This window comes from Nelumbo lutea, chromosome 2 (genome assembly GCF_056320005.1).
Source record: "Nelumbo lutea isolate HS-2025 chromosome 2, American lotus-T2T, whole genome shotgun sequence".
Classification (NCBI taxonomy): Eukaryota; Viridiplantae; Streptophyta; class Magnoliopsida; order Proteales; family Nelumbonaceae; genus Nelumbo; species Nelumbo lutea.
The window spans coordinates 89,662,117-89,686,551 of NC_142685.1; the positions used below are offsets into that span (position 1 = coordinate 89,662,117).

The following is a 24,435-nucleotide window of genomic DNA, read 5'->3' on the forward strand; positions in this document are numbered from 1 at the left end:
TTAGATCAATTTCTTGCCACAGAGATTTCAAGGTGGAGAAATATGCTGCAAGGGATTTCTCCCCTAGTCTCAGATTCTTCACATCACTCCTTGGTTGATACGCTCTGGCTACATTCAGTTTATGGGAGTACGTTTCTGCAACACTATCCCATATTTCCTTAGCGGAATTCATCCAGAGACAATGCTGACTAATCTGTGGCTGCATTGAATTCACAAGCCACCCAATCACTGTGTAATTCTTTTGCACCCATTTCTCATAAGAGGGATAATCCACTGGGCGAGCTTTCTTGCTCCCAGAGATAAACCCCCACTTCCCTCTGCTACAAATATGAATTTTTACGGATTGTGACCAAGCCAAATAATTGGTTCCATCCAGTTTAACTATAGTTACAGCCAACAAGGAATCAGTTGTAATTCCCGAATTATCTCCATATTCAGCAGTACTCTTATTCTCAATTTCTAAGAAGTTCATTATGTAACAACTCCAATTAGGGTTTCGACAAGCTACTAATAGTATATTGATTTTAAAGAACTCAGATTGAGTTGAATCAAACAACAAACACAACAACTCACAAACTCAGTTCAGGCCTAAAAGCCGTGAGAACCAAGTTCGGTGGCAACACTTTCAAGAAGAAGGAAGCCTGATTCAGCCTTCAAGGAACAATCAGCTAACCTCCAAACACTATGTATTCTTGGTTTCCAACAATATTTTCCCAATGAAAACAAAAAATATAATCCACAGTACTTAAGAGGCCATTTTACAAACACCTTTCTTATGACCTACTTTCTCCTTCATACTTTGCCTATCTCTCTTCAGTTGCTTCTAACCCTATTCCTAGATCTATGTCAGAAGCTCTTGAAATTCCATAATGGAGAGATACCATGCAATCTGAGATGGATGCCCTACACAAAAATGATACTTGGGAAGTGGTGGATTTGCCTGAAGGGAAGGATCCGGTTGGTTCCAAATGGGTCTTTACCATTAAATACCGGGCTGATGGGACTATTGAGAGGTATAAGGCCAGACTGGTTGCCAAAGGGTACACACAGACGTATGGGATTGATTACTTGGAGACCTTTGCTCCAGTTGGAAGATGACATCTATGAGAGTTCTCTTATCTCTGGCAGCTCATTTTGATTGGCCCCTTTATCAGTTGGATGTAAAGAATGCATTTATGAATGGTGACTTACATGAGGAAGTCTATATGTCTCTCCCTCTAGGAATGTATGGAAATGAGATGCAATGAAAGGTATGCAAATTGAAGAAATCTCTTTATAGCCTCAAACAGTCTCCTAGAGCATGGTTTGAGAAATTTAGAACAACACTTGTTAAATTTGGCTACACTCAGACACAATCAGACCATACTCTCTTTGTGAAGAGAAGTGATTCCCTGGCAGTCTATCTCATTGTGTATGTTGATGACAGTGTTGTGACTGGTAATGATGCCTCAGGAATTTGTGCTCTTAAGTCTTTCCTTCGTACAGAATTTGAGATTAAGGATATGGGGTAATTGAGATACTTCCTTGGCATAGAAGTTGCTAGATCCAAGAATGGGATTCTTATCTCCCAAAGGAAGTATGTCCTTGACTTGCTCTCTGAAACTGGGAAAGATGGGTGCTAGACCAGCTGCAACTCCTATTGATATGAGTCACAAATTGTCTGCTTCAGATGGGACATTGTTGGAAGACAAAGGGTTTTTTCAGAGACTTCTTGGGAGGCTTCTGTACCTGTGCATGACTCGGCCAGATATTGCATATGCTGTTAGCTGTATTAGCCAGTACATGCATGCACCTGGAGATGCTCATATGGCAGCTGCAAAACGAGTTCTGTGTTATTTGAAAGGCTCTCCGGGAAAAGGGATTTTGTTTACTAAGCATGGACATCTGAAACTCGAAGCCTATACTGATGCTGACTGGGCTGGAAATATTGATGACAGAAGATCCACTTCAGGGTATTGCAGTCTGGTGGCTGGTAATATTGTCTCTTGGAGGAGCAAGAAACAATCAGTTGTGGCTCGATCCTCAGCAAAAGCAGAATACAGGGCCATGGCACATGGAGTCTCTGAACTGTTGTGGCTAAGGTCATTGATGGAAGAACTCGGGATTGATTATGACAAGCCTATGATGTTGTATTGTGATAATCAGGCTACCATTAACATTGCCCACAACCCCGTACAACATGATAGAACTAAACATATTGAGGTTGATAGACACTTTATTTGAGAAAGAGTCTCTTCAGGTGAAGTGTGTCTTCCATTCATTACATCTGAAGGACAATTGGTCGCTTTCCTCACCATAGGACTTCGCAAGGCAAGGCTTCAGCATGACACTGGCAAGCTGGGCATGATTGACATCTATGCTCAGCTTGAGGGGGAGTGTAGAGAAGATGGGCCAAAAGGCCCATAGGCTGTTACTGTATCTCATCTTTATGTTCTTCTCTGTAGTGGGCCTTATTCTGGGCCCATACTCTTCTATGTTCCTTTTTTGTAATTTCTTGTCCAACTAAGGACCTCTCTTGTAATTACTAAAAGATTAACTTAATAAAAGAGTATTAGATTGTTAGAGGGAGGTTAAGTTCGAACTCCTCATCCTCTAACTCTCCTTGCCGCAGCTCTCTCTCTCTCTCTTCTTCTCTAATATTCTCTAATCTTCTCTTGTTAGTTTTTCTGGTTTTCTAGCACAGTCCCATACTTCTAGGATTGTTTTTCAACTGGAACAAATAATTGATGTGTTATAGAAGATAAGAACTTGAACCTGCACCGAAGCAATGACACTTTGTCGACCAAACCGATCTGCTGCTCCAGGAGCCAAATGCTGAGCATGTTCAATCTGAAAAGTTATTGTGCTTATTAGCAAAGAAAGACTTTAAAATACTCTTTAATATGTGAAACAATGTCTACTACCAACCAAAATAGTAGCAAATTAGATATTACATTTAGGGCTGTTTGGGAAAACTAAATTTGAAGCATTAGGCCTTTAAACAGGTAAATCATTTCTAAAAATTTCCTTTTAAAGGAAGAAAGAAATCATATGGGAAAACTGGAAAGCAATTATGCCCAGATATGGATATAGACATAGAAACAGATACATGAAACAGGGATATGATACATCATTTTAAAAAGTCAGGAGAAGAGTAAGGATATGAATGAGATGTCCATTTCCAAAAAGCATAGCTTTCCCTCATTTTCTTTTATTTTTCTTTTGTGAAAGTCTTTTATATTCAAAAACCTATAATTATCTGTGTGAATTATCAAATTTCCCTAATTTTTATTATTATAGTTTTTGGTTTATCTTTATAAATAGAATGAAGTGAAGTGACAGATAGGTTGAAGCATATGCTTCACAACTTAAATGCCTCTGTTTTCATATAAAAGTGAAGATAAATTGATTCCATGGATTAATTAGACCGTATCCCATTCATCTATATGTATTTTATCCCATAAATAATGGTTTTCTAGTCATCCATATTTATCCAGGTATTGTCGCAGAAAAGTGAAGATCAGAAATTACAAATCCAATTACAGTTATAAAACAGAAAAGTGAACTAGTTGTCGAAAACCACCAGCATAAATTTCAGACTACCAGATAACTTCTTATAAGTAGACTTATCAAATTTAACAAATGAGCGTACCCTGAATCTTCGGTCTCTATTCCCATTTGCAGATGCTACAGAATCATATAAATCCAGTATCAAGTCATTTGCTCTATCACCTATGGCATGAATAGCAACCTGAGATAATTCAAGCTAATAGTTATTTGATCAATGAATTCATATTTCAAAGGTTAAATATAAAATTCACGGTATAAGAACACCTGAAGTCCTGATTTGTCTGCTTCCACCGTCATGTTGAAAAGACTATCTAAATCCGTCACTTGAAGGCCATAATTGAAGGGTTCATCGACATAAGGCTACAGAAACTCATCATCACTACATTAGATGCGACGAATAATGTATCTAAAATATAAGGAAAATGACCATGAAATTGAAATTCAAAGATAAATAGCATAATAAGTGCACGCATGTATGTGAGTGCAATACACATTGATGTTACATGAGTCTGCTTTTTTTTTGGGATTGTTGCTACAAGAACCAGTTTCATGATTCTTTTCAAGTTTCCAATTCCATCATCTGAATAAGCTGAACTTCAAGGAGTGGGGAGAGAGATCAACGTTTTTGGGCACAGTTGTAATACTGTTAGACAACTATAACCTTTAGCTCCAATCAAATTGATGTACCTTTTGACATTTATTGTAAATGAATAAATTACATAATTGATTCATGTCATTGTGGTGTATTTCTATGTAATACCCTTAAACTGGACACTTAATGAGACTTGTGTTAGTTTAGAATCTTCGCAGCCGTTGGATAGATCTGGGGAGATTTATCCTGCCAAGGCTGACACTGATGTGCCGCCAAGTTGGTTGGGGTGGCTTGTCTCAAGTGCCAAGGTGAGACCTAAGGTACATGCAGTGTGAGTTTTCTTGAAACCCTGAACCAGACCAGAATTCCAGTATTGCCCTGGACCTTGGAGATAGATGGGGAAAACTGGAATGTTACACCTGACCCCTAGACTCGATTATGATACTACACTAGGTGTCGGATTGGGCTGTCTTTGATATGCCAATCAATGAGATCCTTAGAGGGGGTCAAAACCTGTGTATGTTGGGACAGTCTGAGAATTCATCTGAGTAGGTGATCATAGTGACAGAATCAACCCCTTTGTCAAACAAAGTGAATGATCGGGGATGCACTCTCTCTGATGAAAACCTAAACTGCCGACAGTTGATTTCAACCGTTGAAATTTGTTTTGCAAAATATATTTATATAAAGATATATATATATATATATATATATATATATATATATATATTACGGTTTCAAAATGTTTACAAAAAGGTTTTAATTCTCGGAATCCATGTGAGTAAAGAGTGCAACACTGTACCTTGCAGCCAAGAGAGAGGTCCTCTCTTATCGGGCAGTGTTTAATCATTATGGGCTGAAATGTTAAGTGTAAGACCATTGAGGATAATACCTGATGGGCTAATCTTGCATCTGCCCATAGTCCTTGGGTTTTTATAAGGTCTTGACCCAAGGACCATTTAGTGTAAATGTTGGGCCCATTAAGAGTCCATGGTGATGGACTCAGGGGTTCACTGCCTCATACAGTGAATTTGGCCAGGCCTTGTAACAAAGGCTGGGCTAAACCCATGTGGCTGATGTGTAGATCAATGTTTGGGTCCCACGCCATACAGGGATAACCAACTGGGCAGCAGTTAGGAAGTTAAGTGAGCACATAGACTTAATGGGCCTAAAGCCCAATTCGAATTGCTTTAATAAGATTAATTAATTAGGGGCGGTTCTGGGATTTAGATCAGCAGATAGAATAAGGGATTATACCTATCCACTCAGAGAGTCTAGATATAAATAAAGATTTGGATCAGGAAACTCTTAATTTGATTAGGAAGGCTGATCTTTATCTGCAGATAAGATAAGGGATTATCCTTATCTCTTAAAGAGAGTCAAGATCCAAATACAAGATTTGGATTAGGAAACTCCTAATGGGATTAGGAGATCCTCTCTTTAAAGGCTATAAATAGAGGAGCAGGGCGAACCTCCAAAAGACACAACAAGAAATCAAATCAAGAATTCTTGGTTCGCAAATCACAGAGAGAAGGATCTACAGTTTGACTGCTCCTGCCTTCTGCTCTTTCCTGCTCTTGCCACCCTTGCCAGTTCGATCTCCACTAGTGGGAATGATAAAAAAAGGTTCTTGATATTATCTTTTGGTAGAAAAGATAATCTGAAGTCGTGCTCACCAGCCCTCCATTACATTCTAGCTAAAGAATTCGGTTCTTGCAGAAGAATCGTCCTACTGATTTTGCTTCATCCTACACCGTGTCATTTTCGATGGAAGCAGTCTTTGGACTTCTCCTTGGGCGTGAACACCTTCATTGGGGGTTTACCACTACTCCATATCAGGTATATCCCTCTCCTCCCTTTTGGTTTCAGATCTGGTCCGTTTTGGTTTCAAGATTGATCTTTGAAAATGCAGTTTCTAAAATTAGGAATGCGATTCCCACATGGGAGAGATAAATTTTTGAAATTCACCCAACCTTCCTGTAGGGTTCGGCCATCGATATGATGGATCTCTCATCCCTTCAATCACACAAAAAAAAAAAACAAGAGTTAATGGGGAAGAGATAAGAGGGTTTCTGTCTCTATGACTGCATTATCAATCTGTACTCACTATTTTTCTCCATCTCTGAAATTCACAATTACTGATCCTAAAAAAAACTGATAAAGATCCTAAAAATATTAAAAATTACAAAAAGAGGAAACTAATCTACAATTCTATATATGGTGATATAGAATTTTTATAAATGCAGATTATGAGATTAATATATATCAGAGTGGAGTACAGGCTGTAAACAGGGATACCATATTTTAAAGAAGGGACTGTATGCTTGGAAAGAGAGATCAGAATTTTAAGGTAGTTTTGATTTCAGGTTCATAGAGTGTAATAAAAGTGCTAGAGAAGCAGCAGACAGTGATAACCACACAGGCAAATGTCGGAGTGTTGTAACTGTATTTTGTACAGAGAAAGGGTTAAACTTAGGAAAAAAATTATAATCAGAAATTTAATTGTAATATTTTCCCATGGGGAACTGTTTTGCAAATTGGATATTCCAGTCTTAATATAAAGAATCTCTCAGTTGAGAGAGAGATTTACTTTGGTTTAAAGCGCTAATTTTTCTTTCTTTTCCATCTCCTTTTCTCTCTTTTTTCATACCATTCACGACAATCATAAACAATAGTACCTTGTTGTGAACGAATTTTGATTCAAAGATGTTTCAGTGGAAAATGTTATGTGATACATAATAAGATTAATTGTCCTTGTTTGATATTTGAATGAAGTATTAAATATTAAAGTATATGGGAATGCATATATGGTAACAACAAATAATTTTAAAAGAGATAATGTTTCTAATTGTCCCACTCTTTAGTTCTTTTTTTAACGTTTCAGACTGTAACCAAATAGTAACTTAATATAAAAAAAAAAAAAAAAAAATGAGATAAGTTCAAGTCTTAATACCAGAAAAAAGAAAATCCCAAGGGTCCAATTAAAGACCTTTTTAAACACCAAGGCAGAATTAAAGTAACCTTTACATTGAATAACCAAGTAGAAACCACAAAATTACACTGCAACAAAGAACTTTCGTACTATGTCATTGATGTGGAATAGCATGAAATTTTCAAACCAGTCAAAATGCAATTCTTTTAATTCTGACCAGGGAACTCCATTCTATATTTCATCTTTGTCATTGTTTGATCATATTGTAAACTTGAATTTTTACCTGATAGAGAAGTGCACTGTTGGAACCCAAGGAGCCATCAGCAAAAGCCTTGACACCACCCAAATAGATCCATTGACTAATGACTCGACCAGTCTTATGAAGCAGATCCTAAAAGAGTAAACAAGGATAAAAGTTTAGAAAAGAGTAGTAGGTGAAAAACATTTTACTTAAAAATGGCAATTGGCAAGTAAGAATTCCCACCAAAACAGGAATAGAAACCCTAGTAGAGGGCAAATAAGCCAACAGAAAGTGATCCAAATGAGATAATGCCTAGGGACGAATGTTATAGAGGGCAACATGTTTTATGGTTTTGTGAGAAATTTTGAATGAAGGAGTATTTTTTAAGGCTCATTGAAACCCCTATGAAGAATTTTTTAGGATACTTACTTCTAAAGGTTTGAGCTTTGGTTCCACAAGGTTTCAAAGAAGCCATATTTCATGCATGTCAACAATGTTTTATTCTCCACCTATCAAAACCTTTTACCAACATCAAGCAACCATATGAATATCTAAACTTCTCCTTACACCTTACTACATGTCTTCTCACCGTCCTTTGAAGCCAGAAGATACAGATTTTACCAGTCCTTAAAGTCAAGATTTGAAGTTCTCAAGATATCAGAGCTTGATTGTCTCACTTCCTACTCGAAGTGGAAGTAATCACAAATGGAGCAAATACACAGTAGCTGGTACATTACTATTCATTAAGGAGATCTAACAACAATGAAAATTACATTTTGTAAATCAGGTTTTACAGAAAAGCACAAGGCAAATATATGTTTATTGCACAGGGAATGATGGGGAGTGGATTAAAAGCATTTACAATGGGAATTCATAGTCTGGCTTGTGTGGCGACTGGAACCAAGGCTACTGTTAGTAAATTCCCAAGAATTTCAAATACAATGTTGAACCAGGAAACTAGTCTATTGAATAAATCAAGCAGATCAGGCGACGTGTCAATAGTTCTTGCAACTCCATGAAAATATGGACAGCCACAAATCTTATGGAAGTTTGAGAAAGAATATGTAGAGAACATTAATGTGGTCCCCACTACTGTTTGTTTATTTATGTTAGTGGTAGTTTGTAGTTATTTTCCAGTTTTCTATATTTCTTATTTCCATGGTTTGAAATGTCGGTGTCAGTGGAAATGTTGGTCATCCAAATATAAGAAACATATCAAAAATGTCGGAAATATCATATGGAAATATTGTAAAAACTATAGATATGGTGGAAATATTGTAACATATGCAAAATATAGAATGGTATTTTTTTAAATGATAAAAGAAGAATAGGCACACCTTTTAAAATTATTATCTTATTCCAAATCATTAAACGAAGCTAAGAAACTAAGGTTATAGACAAAAGAATGTGTTTTGAAGTTGCCCTGTAAACCTCAAGATTCAGAGCTTCACGATAGAATGAGTTAAAGCAAAATTTAAACTCAGAGAAAATGTAAATGGTTGTAATAGATAAACCAAATAGTCTATTACACAAACAAAAACTAATACTTAACTTCATATTTGAAATGAATATTGAGTTAGCTCAAAGTGGTAATCATATAAAGTTAGGTGGGCAATAGCTTGCTAATTCACATAACTTCAATATTGTCACCAACTTATGTTATAATACTCTCTTGCACTCCACATAGTATCGGTAGTGTTCTTTGGGGTATATGTCAATTCCAATAAAATTCCGTTTCATTACCCATGGAAGTGAAAATGGAAATATTCTTATACTCCACATAGTGTTGGTAGTGTTCATTGGGGAAATGTCGATTCCGGTAAAATTTCGTGTCGCTGCACATGGAAATGGAAATATGTCGTGGAAATATTAGGGAAATTAGGGACATTTTAAACCATTTATTTCTGTGTTTATGTAAACAGTAGAGGTAATTCTGGTTTTTCCCCTATTTTAACTATTAATATAAATAGCTAAGTCAAGCAACAATTCATGTCATAACCCACACTCTTTTTGACTTCCTCCCTTCATCTTCTCCTTCTTTTCTTCTCTTTCTTCTTCTCCTCTCATTCTCAAACCTTTTTCTTGTTTATTGTACATTATAACTAGGACTGATTGCAGTCCTACTAGACAACTGAATATTGTCAATGAGTTAAATCTCCAAAAATGAAACATACTTGAACAAAATATAAGAAAATCCATAAGTTGAAACAACAGACATCTTTGCCACTCTTCAATAAAGCAGATAATACCTTAGGCCAATATTGTTTCTCAAAAGAAGGCCAATATAAATTGCTTTGGCAGCCAAGGGGGTGCAAGTATAGAAGAAAAACAGTCCCAAAAGAATGAGAGAACTGATTTAAAAGGTGTGAAATACAAAGTAGACATCAGCAGCAAGAAGAAGAAGAAGAAGAAGAAGGGAGAAGAAGAAGAGTTCGGCTGTGAGAGGGTTGCAGAGAAGAGTTGTTCATACGGCTCCTCCTTCTTAATCTTTCATTAAGAAATAATTACTAATTTTCTGAAATTACAAGTAGGCCCTTAATTGGGTGGCCAACTAATTAAACAAGAAAAAAAAAAGGTTTAACAGGCCCATTAAAAAAAGAATAGAAACATAAAGAAATAAAACAGGTGTGGTCTATGGGCTAGGGGCCAATCGGCCCATCCTCTTACACTCCCCCTCAAACTGAGCATAGATGTCAATCATGCCCAGCTTGCCTATGTCATGTTGTAGCTTGTCCTTGGAGATTCCCTTGGTAAGACTGTCAGCTAACTCTTCTTTAGATGTAACGAATGGTAGAAAAACTTCTCCAGAAACCACTCTTTCTCTGATGAAATGCTTGTCAAATTCAATATTTTTTAGTTCTATCATGTTGCATCGGATTGTGGCAATGTTAATGGCGGCTTGATTATCACAATATAGCATCAATGGTTTATCATACTCAACACCTAGTTCCTCCATCAGGGATCGGAAACAAAGTAACTCAGAAACTCCATGAGCCATAGCCTTGTACTCGGCCTGAGCTGAAGATCTAGCAACAACAAATTGTTTCCTGCTTCTCCAAGAAATAATATTACCTGCCACCATACTACAGTATCCCGAAGTTGACGTCCTATCATCAATGTTGCCTACCCAATCAACATCTGTATAGACCTCCAGTTTCATATTACTAGGTTTAGCAAAAAGAATCCCCTTCCCTAGAGTACTCTTCAAGTAACATAAAATCCGCTCTATTTCTGCCATATGTGTTTCTCTAAGAGCATGCATGAATTGGCTAATGCAGCTAACAGCATATGCAATGTCAGGGCGAGTCAAACAAAGATATGGCAATTTCCCTAGTATTTGAAACACTCCCTTATCCTTCAATAGTTTTCCATCAGAGGAAAAAAGTTTGTGGCTCATATCAATAGGAGTAGCCACTAGTCTCGCACCCATTTTGCCCGTTTCAGTGAACAAGTCTAGCACATATTTGCACTGAGAAATACAAATTCCATCCTTAGACCGAGCAACTTCAATAAAGATACCGGACTCAAATCAATGTCAGTTACTACAATATCATCCACATAGACTATAAGATATACCACCAATGAACCTCTCCTCTTCACAAAGAAGGTATGGTCAAACTGAATCTGTGTGTACCCAAAGTTAACAAGAGTAGCCCTAAACCTTTCAAACAAGACTCTAGGTGACTGTTTGAGCCCATAGAGAGACTTCTTCAACTTGCACACTTTTCCCTCCCTATCTGTGCCATACATCCCTGGTGGGAGGGACATATAAACCTCCTCATGTAATTCTCCATTCAAGAAGGCATTTTTCACATCCAATTGATAAAAGGGCCAATCTAAATGAGCTGCCAAAGATAGCAGGACCCGCACAAATGTCATCTTCGCATCAGGAGCAAAAGTCTCCAGATAGTCAATCCCATAAGTTTTTGTATAGCCTTTTGCAACCAATCAAGCTTTGTTCCTCTCCATAGAGCCATCAGCATGATATTTGATGGTATACACCCATTTACAACCCATTTCCCATGTGTCATTCTTGTGCAAAGCCTCTATTTCAGTTCTCATAGGATCCCTCCATTCTAAAATAGAAAGAGCTTCTAATACAAACCTAGGTATAGGGTTAGAAGCAATAGAGGAAAGAAAGAAATAATATGAAGGAGAAAGAAGGCCATAAGAAAGATGTTTGGAAATGCAATGTGCAATACACTTCCGTTTACCTTTCCTAATAGCAATAGAGACATCAAGGTCTAGCAAGGGAGGTTGCAAGGGTGTGGTATCAGTACCTATTGTCTCTTCAACAACTAGAAGTGTAGGAGGCTCATGTGATGTAGAGAAAACAATCTGCTCACTCCTGATTTTTACCGTTAGTACCACCTATGAGTAGAAAGATGACGAGGAGGCAATGGAGGAGGAATAGGAATAGTGGAGGGATCCAGAGATGATTGTTCCCCTTGTACTCAACAGGAATAGAAGAAAACTCAAGTGAAGGCTCAATAGGAACAAGAAAGGGGAGTGCAAACAACTGTGACAAATACTCCCCTATGAACAATACTCTCCCTGAGATGAACCATAGAAAGGAGTGGACTTAGAAAAGTAACATCCATTGAAACATAACAAGTCCCAGTGCTAGGATCAAAACAACAAAAACCCTTCTATGTGGAGGCATAACCAAGAAAGATACACTTATGGACCTTTGGTTCAAATGTGTCTCGGGTACTAGATATGTGTACATAACAAGTGCAACCAATGACACGAGGGGGAATAGAAAAAAGGTCCTTATCTGGATAAAGAAGATTAAAAGGAGACCTAAAGCCCAAAACTCTAGATGGCATACGATTGATTAGGTAGGTTATAGTGAGAACAACATCCCCCCAGAATCTTGTAGGAACATGTGAGGCAAACAAAATGCTTCTTGCAACTTCAACTATGTGACGGTTCTTCCTCGTAGCTACTCCATTTTGTTCTGGAGTACAAACACAAGAGTTATAGTGGATGACCCAAAGTCAATGAGATAAGAGGTTAGGTTTTTCTCAAAGTATTCTTTTGCATTATCGGGTCTGAATATTTTGATTCTTGTATCAAACTGGGTAAAAACAAATTCATGGAATTGCCTCACAAGCTTGAGAACTTCACCACAAGACCTCATCAAAAATAACCAAGTGTACCGAGAGAAATCATCAATGAACAAGATAAAGTTTGATCTTCACAAACACTCTCCCCCTGAAGAGAAGGACAAGTGGACTGAAAATATGGAGTAAAGTCACGGAATGTAACATCCTTAAAAACATACATTCGGCCAAAATGGGGATCAAAGCACTTGTACCCCTTTTGGACTAGAGAGTAGCCAAAAATATGCATTTAATAGATTTAGAGTCAAGTTTCAAATGAGAAGGACTCATGTCATGAACAAAGTAACAACAACCAAATACTCTAAGAGGCAAATTGAAAATAGGACCCTTAGGAACCAGGATTGGCTTGGACTGCTGAGAACCAAAATCAACATGCCTCCATTATTTGGGAAACACCCTCAATTCCCTACACTTTTGACAACCCTCTTCACCACTCTCCCCTTCAGTGACTGGAATAGGTAAAGGAACTTCTAAGGCTGAATTAACCAACTCACCACTCTCCCCCTGAGAAGAAACTTTATGATAGTAGGGTACATTCTCAAAGAATGTCACATCCAATAGAAACAAACTGTCTACTAGAAACAAGACCATAACAGCAGTACCCCTTTTGATTTTGTGCATACCCAAAGAAGATACACTTAGCAACTCTGGGATCAAATTTGGAGCGATGAGGTCCAAGAATTTGAACAAAACAAGTACATCCAATGGTTTTAAGAGGGATAGCAAACAAATCCTTGTATGGAGACAACAGGTTAAACGGTGTTCTCATGTATAAAACCCATGAAGCAATTCTATTAATGAGGTATATAGCTGTACAGATGGCATCCCCCCAAAACCGTATGGGAACATTAGAGTTTAGCAAGATGCTTTTGGCTACCTCCAAGATATGTCGATTTTTTCTCTCAGCAACCCCATTTTGCTGAGGTGTATGAGAACAAGTGCTCTAATGGATGATTCCATAATCAAAGAGATATGAAGCCAAGCGTTTTGCAAAATACTACTTGGCATGTTCAGATTGAGGATTTTGATCCTGACTACAAATTGGGTCAACACCATCTAATGGAAGGCCTAAGTCAGAGCAGGGACCTCATCTCGAGAGTGCATAAGGTAAACCCACGAGAAAGAAGTACAATCATCAACAAACAACAAGAAGTATTTGTACCCCCTAGTAGTAATACGATATGGTCCCCAAACACCTGTATGCACAATTTCAAAAAGAACATTGCTTCTTTTATTGCCCAAAGAATAAGTTGATCTACAACGCTTTGCAAGTTTACAACACTCACACCTCAAACACACTTGGACTAACTCAAACAAATTAGGAAACAAACTCTTCAAAGACCGGAAAGACAAATGACCCAATCTATTAAACCAAAGCATAATTTGACTCACTGAATGAGAAACAAATAACTCCCCAACTTCAATATCCTTCCCCTGTGGATGCTCAAACAGGTAGACTCCATTCATCTCACGGACAATCCCAATCACCTTCCTTGTTTTCATATTCAGAAAAACACAGATCAGGGAAAAAGATCACTAAACAGTTCTGATTCTTAATAATACAACTAACTGAAAGCAGATTAGTACTAAGCTTAGGAACATGCAGGACTAAAGACAAGGAGATGGCATCAGACAATCTAATGTTTCCCTTTCTAGAAATAGGCACAAGAAAACCATCAGCAATAGATACTTTGTCTTTTCCAGAGGATAGACAGTAGGTAGTAAACAAAGTAGATAAAGTAGTCATATAATCAGAAGCACCGGAATCTATTATCTAGAAAGGTCTAGTGTTACCTAGGACTGTTGCATGATATGGTGTATCTCTTGTACCTGAGTGAGCAAATGCTGAAGTTGGAGTGGCAAATGTAGCCGGTAGATGAAATGAAAGTCCAGAAGTAAAAGCTTCACTTTCTAACTGTGTCAAGGCAGCTCGGACAGTAGCTAGGGCATCTAGGGATGTGGTCCTTGTGTTGGAAGACGATGCACTATCAGTGGTGACTGCCACAGTAGCATTTCCCTTCTTATTTCTGAGTCTAACCAAACAAGACAAGGGTACAACTTCCAACAAGTGTCCCTAGTATGTTTCGACTTCTTACAATGATCACAAAATATATCCCTTGTATCTTCCTTTTTCATTTCCTTTTCCTTAACTCCCCCAAATTTTGTTTTCATTGCTGCTAAGGATGATTCCATGGGCTGAAACTATAACATCACCTTTCTCCTACTCTCTTCACTGTGCACAAGTGAATAGGCCTGAGATAATGTCACACTCTCCCTAGTAAGTAGTTGTTGTTGTGAATAAACCCTAGTTGTTTCTAGGTCAAAGTAGAGAAGAAGAAAGAAGAAAGAAAAGAAAAGAAGAAGAAGGAGAGGAGAAAAGTGTTCGGCCAGACTAGAAGAGAGGATGTACAAAAGTACCTCTCCTGGCCAACCCACTTAACTTTTATTCATGAAAAACTTGAGTTACAAGAAAGACAATTTTGTCCCTCATAGAAGATGGGACACATAACTTAAACTCAGATACAATAGACATTTCACTTTCAATAAGATACACCAGAATGACCAAAATACCCCTGACTCGAGCATTCTAACACTCCCCCTCAAGCTGGAGAGTATATATCATATAGTCCCAGCATTCTTCCCCGAGACAATCCTTTTGTGAAGATATCTACCCACTGATTTCCTGAGCTCACATGAGATGTAGTTATTACCCCACTTATCACTTTCTCTCTCATAAAGTGACAATCCACCTCAATATGTTTAGTTCTTTCATGGAAGACAGGATTGGATGAGATGTGAACAGCAGCTTGGTTATCACAGTATAGTTTCATGGGTTTGTCAATTGAGAAACCCATCTCCTGTAGTAGGTTCTTCAGCCATACTAGTTCACATGTGGTATGGGCCATAGCCCTGTACTTTGCTTCCGCACTACTTCTTGCCACCACTGTTTGCTTCTTGCTCTTACAAGTTACAAGATTGCCACCCAGGAAGGTACAATACCCTATGGTTGACCTCCTGTCTGATATAGAGCCAGCCCAATCAGCATCTGTGTATCCTACTATCTCAAGAGGTCCTCCTTTTTGGTATAACAAACCACGACCTGGAGCACCCTTTAGGTACCTAACAATTCTCATAACAGCTTCCCAGTGAGGAACCCGGGGATGTTGCATAAACTGACTCACCACACTCACAGCAAATGATATATCTGGTAGGATAATGGTCAGGTAGTTCAACTTTCCCACCAACCTTCTGTATCTTCCAGGATCATCAAACTCTTCACCTGCATCCACACTTAACTTGGCATTGAGTTCCATAGGAGTCTCTGCTGGCTTAGCACCTAACAACCCTGTTTCTTCAAGTAGATCAAGAACATATTTCCTCTGACATAGGTTGATCCCCTGTTTTGACCTCACAACTTCTATTCCTAAGAAATACTTTAGCTTCCCCAGATCTTTCGTATTGAAGTGGTCCTATAAGAATTTTTTCAGCCTGTCAATTCCATTGTTGTCACTTCCAGTTATGACAATATCATCCACATACACGACTAGCAAGATGTTTCCATCTTCCGAGTTATAGCTAAACACGGAATGATCAACCTGACACTGTTCATCCCAAAGGCCTTCACCACTTCACTGAACCTGCCGAACCATGCACGAGGAGATTGTTTCAGTCCATAGATTGCTTTTTTGAGCTTGCACACCTTACCAGCCTCCCCCTGAGCAACAAACCCTGGTGGTTGCTCCATATACACCTCCTCAACAAGATCACCATGTAGGAAGGCATTTTTTATGTCAAGTTGTAGGAGAGGCCAATCATACATAGTAGCCAATGAGATCAACACCCGAACTGAACCAATTTTAGCCATAGGAGAGAATGTCTCCATATAGTCCACACCATACAACTGAGAATAGTCCTTGGCCACTAATCGTGCCTTCAATAGTTCCACACTGCCATCAGGAAGATGCTTCACTGTATAGACCCATTTACACCCAACAGTGTGCTTACCAGGAGGAAGGGTGGTGAGTTCCCACGTATGATTATGTTGTAGAGCAGAGAATTCTTCTTCCATGGCTTGCCGCCGCCCTGGAGAGACAAGGGCTTCCTGTACAGTCTTGGGAATGGGAACCGATGAGAGTAATGATATAAACTTGCAATGGGAAGCAGAAAGGTGAGCAGTGGAAACATAGTCTGAAATGGGATGAGAAGTACAAGTACGCTTACCTTTCCGCAAAGCAATAGGGAGATGAAGATCTGATGGAGAAGGGGCAGTAGCAGGATCTATCACCGGGTGTTGAACTAGAGGAGGAGCCGAAGCACTTCTGCGAGTATACACTTGAGTAATTGGCGACCTCTCTGTAGTAACCAGCATATGATGTGCATCTGCAGTAGGAGTGGGAACTACGGGAAGGGGGTCCACAACTGGAATAGGAAGAGGAACCACAGAGGGAGAAGAAGAGACCCCGGCATTGGAGAAAAAATGAACTGATTCAAAGAATGTGACATCAAGGCACACAAATGATTTATGAAACTTAGGGTTATAACACTTGTACCCTTTCTAAGTCCTTGAGTAGCCAAGAAAAATACACTTTGTAGCCCGAGCATGTAGCTTGTCTACTCCAGGCCCCAAATGCTGAACAAAACAAACACAGCCAAAGACTCTTGGGATGAGAGGAAAGGGAGACAAAGTGGGGAACAACACGGAGAAAGGGGATTGACTTCCAATGATTGACATGGGCATCCGATTTATCAAAAAACAGGACGTAAGAACAGCATCACTCCAAAAATGCTTTGGGACATGCATATTGATCATCAAAGACCGAGCAGTTTCAAGAAGATGTCTATTTTTCCATTCAGCTACACCATTTTGTTGTGGGGTGTAGGCACAAGAACTTTGATGAATTATTCCATGATGTTCTTGGTATTGCTGAAATGATGAGGAGATGTATTCTTTGGCAATATCAGAGCGAAGTATTTTCATATGAACACCAAACTGAGTGCGTATTTCAGCATGAAATTTCTGAAAAATAGAGAACAATTCACTACGGTCTTTCATAAGATAGATTCATGTCATTCTTGAAAAGTCATCAACAAAGATTATAAAATACTTAAACCCATTGTATGACATCACTTTAACTGGACCCCATACATCAGAATGAACTAAAACAAAAGGACTTGAGACACGACTATCAGTTCTTGGACTAAATGAGACTCGATGATGTTTTCCCAACTGACATGACTCACAATCTAATGATGAAAGATGACTCAAGGAAGGAACTAGCAGCTTCAAAGCCTTGAGAGAGGGATGACCAAGTCTGCAGTGCCATTGGAGAGGAGTAAAAGACGACTAAAAAGCCACTGGAGGGCCACCACCATCAAGGTAATACAAACCACCGGCTTCATGCCCTCCACCAATTTTCGTCCCCGTCTTGAGATCCTGAAACACACAAGAAGAAGGATAGAAGGTTACAGAACAATTAAGGGACTTGGTTAATCTACTAACAGACATAAGGTTAAAAGGGAACTTAGGAACAGATAAAACATATGCTAAAAACAATGAGGAGAGATCAACATCACCAACACCACAAATAGGAGATGTAGAACCATTAGCAAGTGTAACTGTATGAGATGTGGAGGTGCGAGAAAGGGAAGAAAATACATCAGGAGTCCCAGACATATGGTCCGAAGCGCCAGAATCAATGATCCAGGGTGAAGCTTTGGAAGCTAAACAAGTCATACCTGAATGGGCAAGTGTAGCTGTGTTCTGCTGAGTTGTTTGAAGGAACTGCTCATATATTGCCCATGGTACACTCACCATTTCTTGCCCGGAAGCACAAGTGGGTGTGGAGGGGGTTGGTGCAGTTTGCTAGCTTTCAGTAATTGTGCTACTACTCTTAGATGTAACATGGTTAGCCCAAGTGTTGGGCGGACCACACAAATCATAGCAGAAATTAACTATGTGCCCCTCTAAGCCACAATGTGTACATTTTCTCAGAGCATTACCCCTTCCTTTTCCACGGCCTTCCCCTGACTCACAGCCTCCAGTCCGGCCACTGGCCCGGTTAAACATGTGCCAACCACGGTTGCTTGGAGGGCCACTGCTGCCACCACCACTTCTACTTCCACGACTACTCCCTTTAGTCACTACCAAACCAGATCTATCAGAGAAGGAAGAATGTTCCACTGGCTCAATGGATGTCCTCTTAAGACGGGCAAAAACTTCTTCAAGTGAGGGGAGAGCTAATCCCCCCAATAACTGTGCTCTGACAGGCTCATACTCAGCCTTCAAGCCCACAAGAAACCTAGTCACATCAAGCTGTTCACGTTGTTGTTGTTGGATCTGGACATCTGATATGAGAGGGTGATACACATTTAGCTCATTGCGGATGTTTCTCAAACTTGCATAATACTCTTCTAAGCTTTGACTTCCTTGCTTCAAATTGAAGTACTCTTGGTATAACTGATATACCCTAGTTGTATTGTCTTGTCCAGAGTACAACTTTTTAGCATGATCCCAGATCTCTTTGGCTGTATCTAGGAACATGAAGTTCACACTAATCTTTGGTTCCATGCTGTTCCAAAGCCATGTCATTATCTGTGCATCATCTTGTTCCCAATCACTGAACCCAGGAAAATCAGAGGAAGGTTTCTCCTCCCTCGCATGCTTTACTTTCCTCTTGGCCTTCAAGAACACCTTCACAGATTTTGCCCATGGTACATAGTTCTCACCATTCAACTTGATGGATGTCATTTGAACACTTAGATAATCTGAGGAGAGCATGATGCCTGTTTTGTTGTCATTCCCAACTACAGTTGAAGCCATCTCAATTATGTCTCCTCTGAATATACACCACAATCTCACACTTGTCACAAGACTTATCTCACTTACAATACCACCAACCCACTTTCTTCAACTGCACATTACACACTACACTCTAAAGCTGAAATCATTCAGTCAACACATCAAACACTTGGACTACACACTGCAGAACCATTTACGACCAACACACCACTACTGAAATTACTCAGCACACTTGCTCTACAAACTGCAGAACTGATTACACACAAGGTCTAGGGGTTCACTTTTGAGCATTTAAAAACATAGATATGTCAGCCACCACAACACAATCAACACCACACCACTGCTGTCGTGGACATCAGCAGTCTACCACTCTTCTTCTAGCACACATGTGAGCAAGAAAACACAAAAAAAACATGACTGATATGTGTATCAGTTTCACCCAGCACCACAACAACTAACTTTCGAAGCACACAAGAAAAAATCAGCATTCACGGTCCATTTCTGAACACACGACAGTGAAGGGATAGAAAATCCATCATATGGACGCCCAAGATTGCGGAATAAAGGAGGCGAATTTCAAAAATTTTTCTCTCCCTTCAACTGGGAATCGAATTCCCTATTTAGAAAATCATATTTTCAAAGATCATTCTTCAACCATAAACTGAACCAGATCTGAACCAAAACGAGGAGAGAGAGATAATACCTGATACAAAGAAACGGTATCTCTCAATGGAGGTGTTCACGCCCAAGGTAGAAACCAAAATCTACTCCCACTGAAGATGGCGCAGTGCAAGGTGGAGCAGAATCAGCAGTGTCCTTCCTAAGAACTTGATTCTTCCTAAGAACTTGATTCTTCCTAAAAATCACCTGGACAGCTTGTGAATACAACTCCTACCAATCTTTTCTCTAAAAGATTGGAATCAAGATCCAATCTTGATTTCTCCCAAGGAATGGAGATCGAACTGCAATAGGTGGCGGCTACAGGAAGGAGGCGACTAGAAAGAATTTGCAGGGTGCAGAATTCTCTCCTCTGTGATCTCAGCTCTGAAGACAAGACTTGAGTCTGTTGGATGTTGTGTCTAAAGGCTGCCGCCCCCTCTTCCTTTTATAGACTTAAAGGGATCAGCTCCTAATCCCATTAGGAGTTGCTAACCCAAATCATATCTGGATTAGAAGTCCCTTTAAGATAAGGGATAATCCTTATCTTATCTGTAGATTAGATCAGCCAGTTCCTAATCTAATTAGGAAGTTTCCAAATCTAAATCTCATTTAGATCTTAGACTCTCTGAGTGGATAGGGCGTGGGCCCAATCCTATCAGCTGATCTTATTTTAGAATTCGCCCCTTAAAGACTAATCAAATTAGCCCAGTTCGAAATGGGCTTAAGGCCCATTTAGGGTTATGTATTCATCAAGCCTTCCAAATTGCTGCCCAGTTGGGCTTCCTTGTATGGAGTGGGACCCAAACATTGATCTACACATCAGCCACATGGGTTTAGCCCAGCCTTTGTTACAAGGTCTGGCCGAATGCACTGTTATGGACAGTGCACCCCCTGAAAACCCATCAGATGGGCTCTATGGGCCCAACACTTACCCTAAGTGGTCCCTGGGCCAAGCCACCTTGTAACACCCAGGGACTATGGGCAGATGCAAGATTAGCACATCAGGTATTATCCTCAATGGCCTTGCACTTAAACTCTCAGCCCATAATGATCATACATTGCCCGACAAGAGAGGAACTCTCCCTCGGCTGCAAGGAACAGTGTTGCACTCTCTCAAATATGGATCCCGGGAATTAAAACCTATTTGCAAACATTTCAAAACCATAATATATATACTTTTATATCTCATATAAAATGTATTTTGCAAAACAAATCTCAACGATTGAAATCGGCTGCCGGCAGTCTTGGTTTCCATCAGTGAGAGTGCATCCCCGACCATTACCTTTGTCCAACAAAGGGGCTGATCCTGTCACTATGATCACCCACTCAGATGAATTCTCAGACTGTCCCAACATACCCAGGTTTTGACCCCCGCTAAGGATCTCACTGATTGGTACATCAAAGACAGCCCAATCCGACACCTAGTGCAGTATCATAATCGAGTCTAGGGGTCGGGTGTAACTTTCCAGTTTTGCTCATCAATCTCCAAGGTCCAGGGCAATACTAGAAATTTGGTCCAGTTCAAAGATTCAATTAATCTCACACTATATGTGCCTACGGTCTCACCCTGGTAGCTAAGACAAGCCACCCCAACCGACTTGGTGGCACCACAGTGTCAGCCTTGTCAGGATAGGTCTCCCCAGACCGACCCACTGGCTGTGAACATTCTAAACTAACACGAGTCTCATTAAGTGTCCAGTTTAAGGGTATTACACAGAAACATACCAAGGGAACATGAATCAAATATGCACTTTTATTTATTTACAATAAACTCATAAAGTACATCATTTTGATTGAAGCTAAGGGCATACAAAATTGTCTAACAGACAGCAGTGTCCATACCTGTATACGACCAGCCCTCTTCGTACACTGAATAGAGGGTCTAGTATACCACTTCAACGACCACCACAGCACCGGCCAGAGGCATTCTCAGCTCCAGGCCCTCAAAACGACAACTCCTTTTCAGCCCTTTATCGAGTCTTCAATCAGATCAGTTGTAGGATGATGAAACCTACTGTGAAACTGGTGGCGAACCCAGGAAGACAGCAGCAAGAAAACGAACACCAAACCTTAATGCTCTGATACCATGTGAATAAACCCTAGTTGTTTCTAAGTCAAAGTAGAGAAGAAGAAAGAAGAAGAAGAAGGAGAGGAGAAAAGTGTTCGGCTAGACTAGAAGAGAGAATGTACAAAAGTACCTCTCCTAGCCGACCCACTTAACTTTTATCCATGAAAAACTTGAGTTACAAGAAAGACAATTTTGTCCCTCATAGAAGATGGGGCACATAACTTAAACTCAGATACAATAGACATTTCACTTTCAATAAGATACACCAGAATGACCAAAATACCCCTGACTCGAGCATTCTAACATCTTACAATGTCAAATTTTGAATTCAGACCAACTAGGAACTCAAATACTTTGTTTGTTTCAATCAGCTTGCTATAAGTTGTTGCATCTCTCTGACTTTCCCACTCAATTGTCTCCAAATGGTCAATTTCATGCCATAGAGATTTCAAAATAGCAAAGTAAACGGAAACTGGCTTCTCCCCCTGCTTGAGATTATTCACTTCACACTTTAGTTCATAAGCCCTAGCAACATTAAGGGGCTGGGAGTAGGTCTCTTTCATATTATCCCAAATTTCCTTCATTGTTTTTGCCCATAAATAATTTCGGCTAATGTGAGGCTGCATTGAATTGCACAGCCATATCATCACAAAATGGTTTGTGATGTGTCTTCCTTTGTTCGCTTCTTTATATCCCCAATCACATAACCTAATTTCCCTTTACCTCCAATGGACATCATGGTTGACTGGGCCCATTCCAAGTAATTGGTTCCATCGAACCTAACAATAGTAATCTGAAAAGAACTTTAAGTCATGCTTCCAGCCCCAAAAAAATCTTCCCCTTGAATCATGAATTAACTTCCAGCCTTTTCCATTTTATATGAGATACTAACAGTCACTACTTCAAGAAGAAAACCTCTGAACTCCTTTTATTTGAAATCAGCCACCCAAAAACCATTTACAGGTTACTATAATTGTCCAGGAGTCAACAATAGTCAAAGAACAAGTCTGGGAGCAAGAACTGATCATGGGGTTTTGAGAAACCCTAGAGAATAGAACAAGGAAAATAGAGATCTGTCAAAAACCCTAAATAAACTAGCAAGGGAGACTGAAATCTGTTAACCACTGCCTCCAGAGTGGTTTAAACTGCTCATATTTAAGGTTGGCCTTAATAAAGAGAAGTTCTTTTCTCAAAAGAAATTGACCGCCACCTTCAATCCAAGTTTAAACCCTAAACTTGGACTTATCTGATTTCTCTGATCCTTCCTGGTCACCGGGCACTCTCCGAAGGTCATGCAATCCCTTGGGCAGCAACTCAAGACTTCACTAATCCTCCAAGAATCAGGCAATGATGCAGAACTTCCGGTCTTAGAAAATTCTCATGCAGCAACAAGATTAGGCTCACATGAGAACCCTAATCTGTCCTAGTTTGGCTCTGATACCAACTTGGATAAATTAGACAAGAAACTAATTGTTTTCTGGTATAGATTCAGTAGAAAAAGAAAAGAAAGGAAGGTCACGAAAAGAAGAAAAGAGAGAAGAGAAGAAGAGAAGGAAGAGAGAAAGAAAGGGTGTGGTTCAATTGATTCTGCCGCCCCACCAGATTAGTATTTATATATTGTATCTTAACTGTAGTGGGGTTACATAAATACCCTTGCTGAAACAGAAATAAATATTAAGCAATATATCTGGCCTAACTACCATAACTACCATGCAATAAATATATAAAAAATATTAGTGGGACCACATACACACTAACAACTAACAACTATCTCTACAATAGTTTCTGCTGATATGAGGCTACATTGAGTTGCAAAGCCAAGTCATGACTAAGTAAGTTTCTTCAACCCACTTTGCATAGGAAGGGTCTTCCTTGGCTGGCATCTTAGTGTCACCATTTACATAACCTAACTTACCCCTTCCTCCAATGGGCATCATTGCAGATTGAGCCCACTCAAGATAGTTTGCTCCATCAAACTTAGTGGTTGTAATCTGGAAGGAATCGCTGTCTGTCACACTACCAGCCCCTACAAGTCCTTTCCCGATTGATTTAAACTCATTTCCAATATTCTCCATGCTGGACTGAACAAGGTATCACTCGTCCCAACCCTTTTCTGATAAAAGAAATGATTTCCCCTTTAAAAAATCAGCAGTCAAACTGTAACCAATCGGCTGCAGAACAAAACTGGTTATTCCAGCAAGGAGAAACCCTAGGAAACAGAAGAGAACACAAGAGAAGTTCCAGCCACAACTTCCAGAGGCCTCTGAATACTCTCCACTAGCATTCGATCTCTAAACAGGTCAAAAAACTACCCAGAAAATACTGAGCGCCACCTTCAACTTGAGGTTTAACCCCTAAACCTCAACCAAACAGGTATCCCTGATCTTCCGAATCACTGGGCAAAGCAGAAAGCAGAGAAGTGCAATAACAGTGCACCAAACTCCATTGACCTCCAAGAATCAGGAAAA

The 24,435-nt window shown here is 39.5% G+C and overlaps 1 protein-coding gene across 9 annotated transcripts in view; it reads right to left on the bottom strand.

Moving 5' to 3' along the window:
• Positions 1-24,435, bottom strand: part of LAF3 (Amidohydrolase family) — a 136,521-nt gene that overhangs the window by 40,917 nt on the left and 71,169 nt on the right. For all 9 annotated transcript variants that reach the window (XR_016107346.1, XR_016107345.1, XM_088970403.1 and 6 more), the window contains 4 exons: positions 7,357-7,464; positions 3,814-3,909; positions 3,632-3,730; positions 2,755-2,829 (listed from right to left, as the gene is read on the bottom strand). Coding sequence is in view for 7 of the 9 variants with exons in the window: in XM_088970403.1 (XP_088826529.1) it covers positions 2,755-2,829; positions 3,632-3,730; positions 3,814-3,909; positions 7,357-7,464 (378 nt within the window). In the remaining 2 variants the exon portion in view is untranslated. The remainder of the gene's footprint in view (positions 1-2,754; positions 2,830-3,631; positions 3,731-3,813; positions 3,910-7,356; positions 7,465-24,435) is intronic.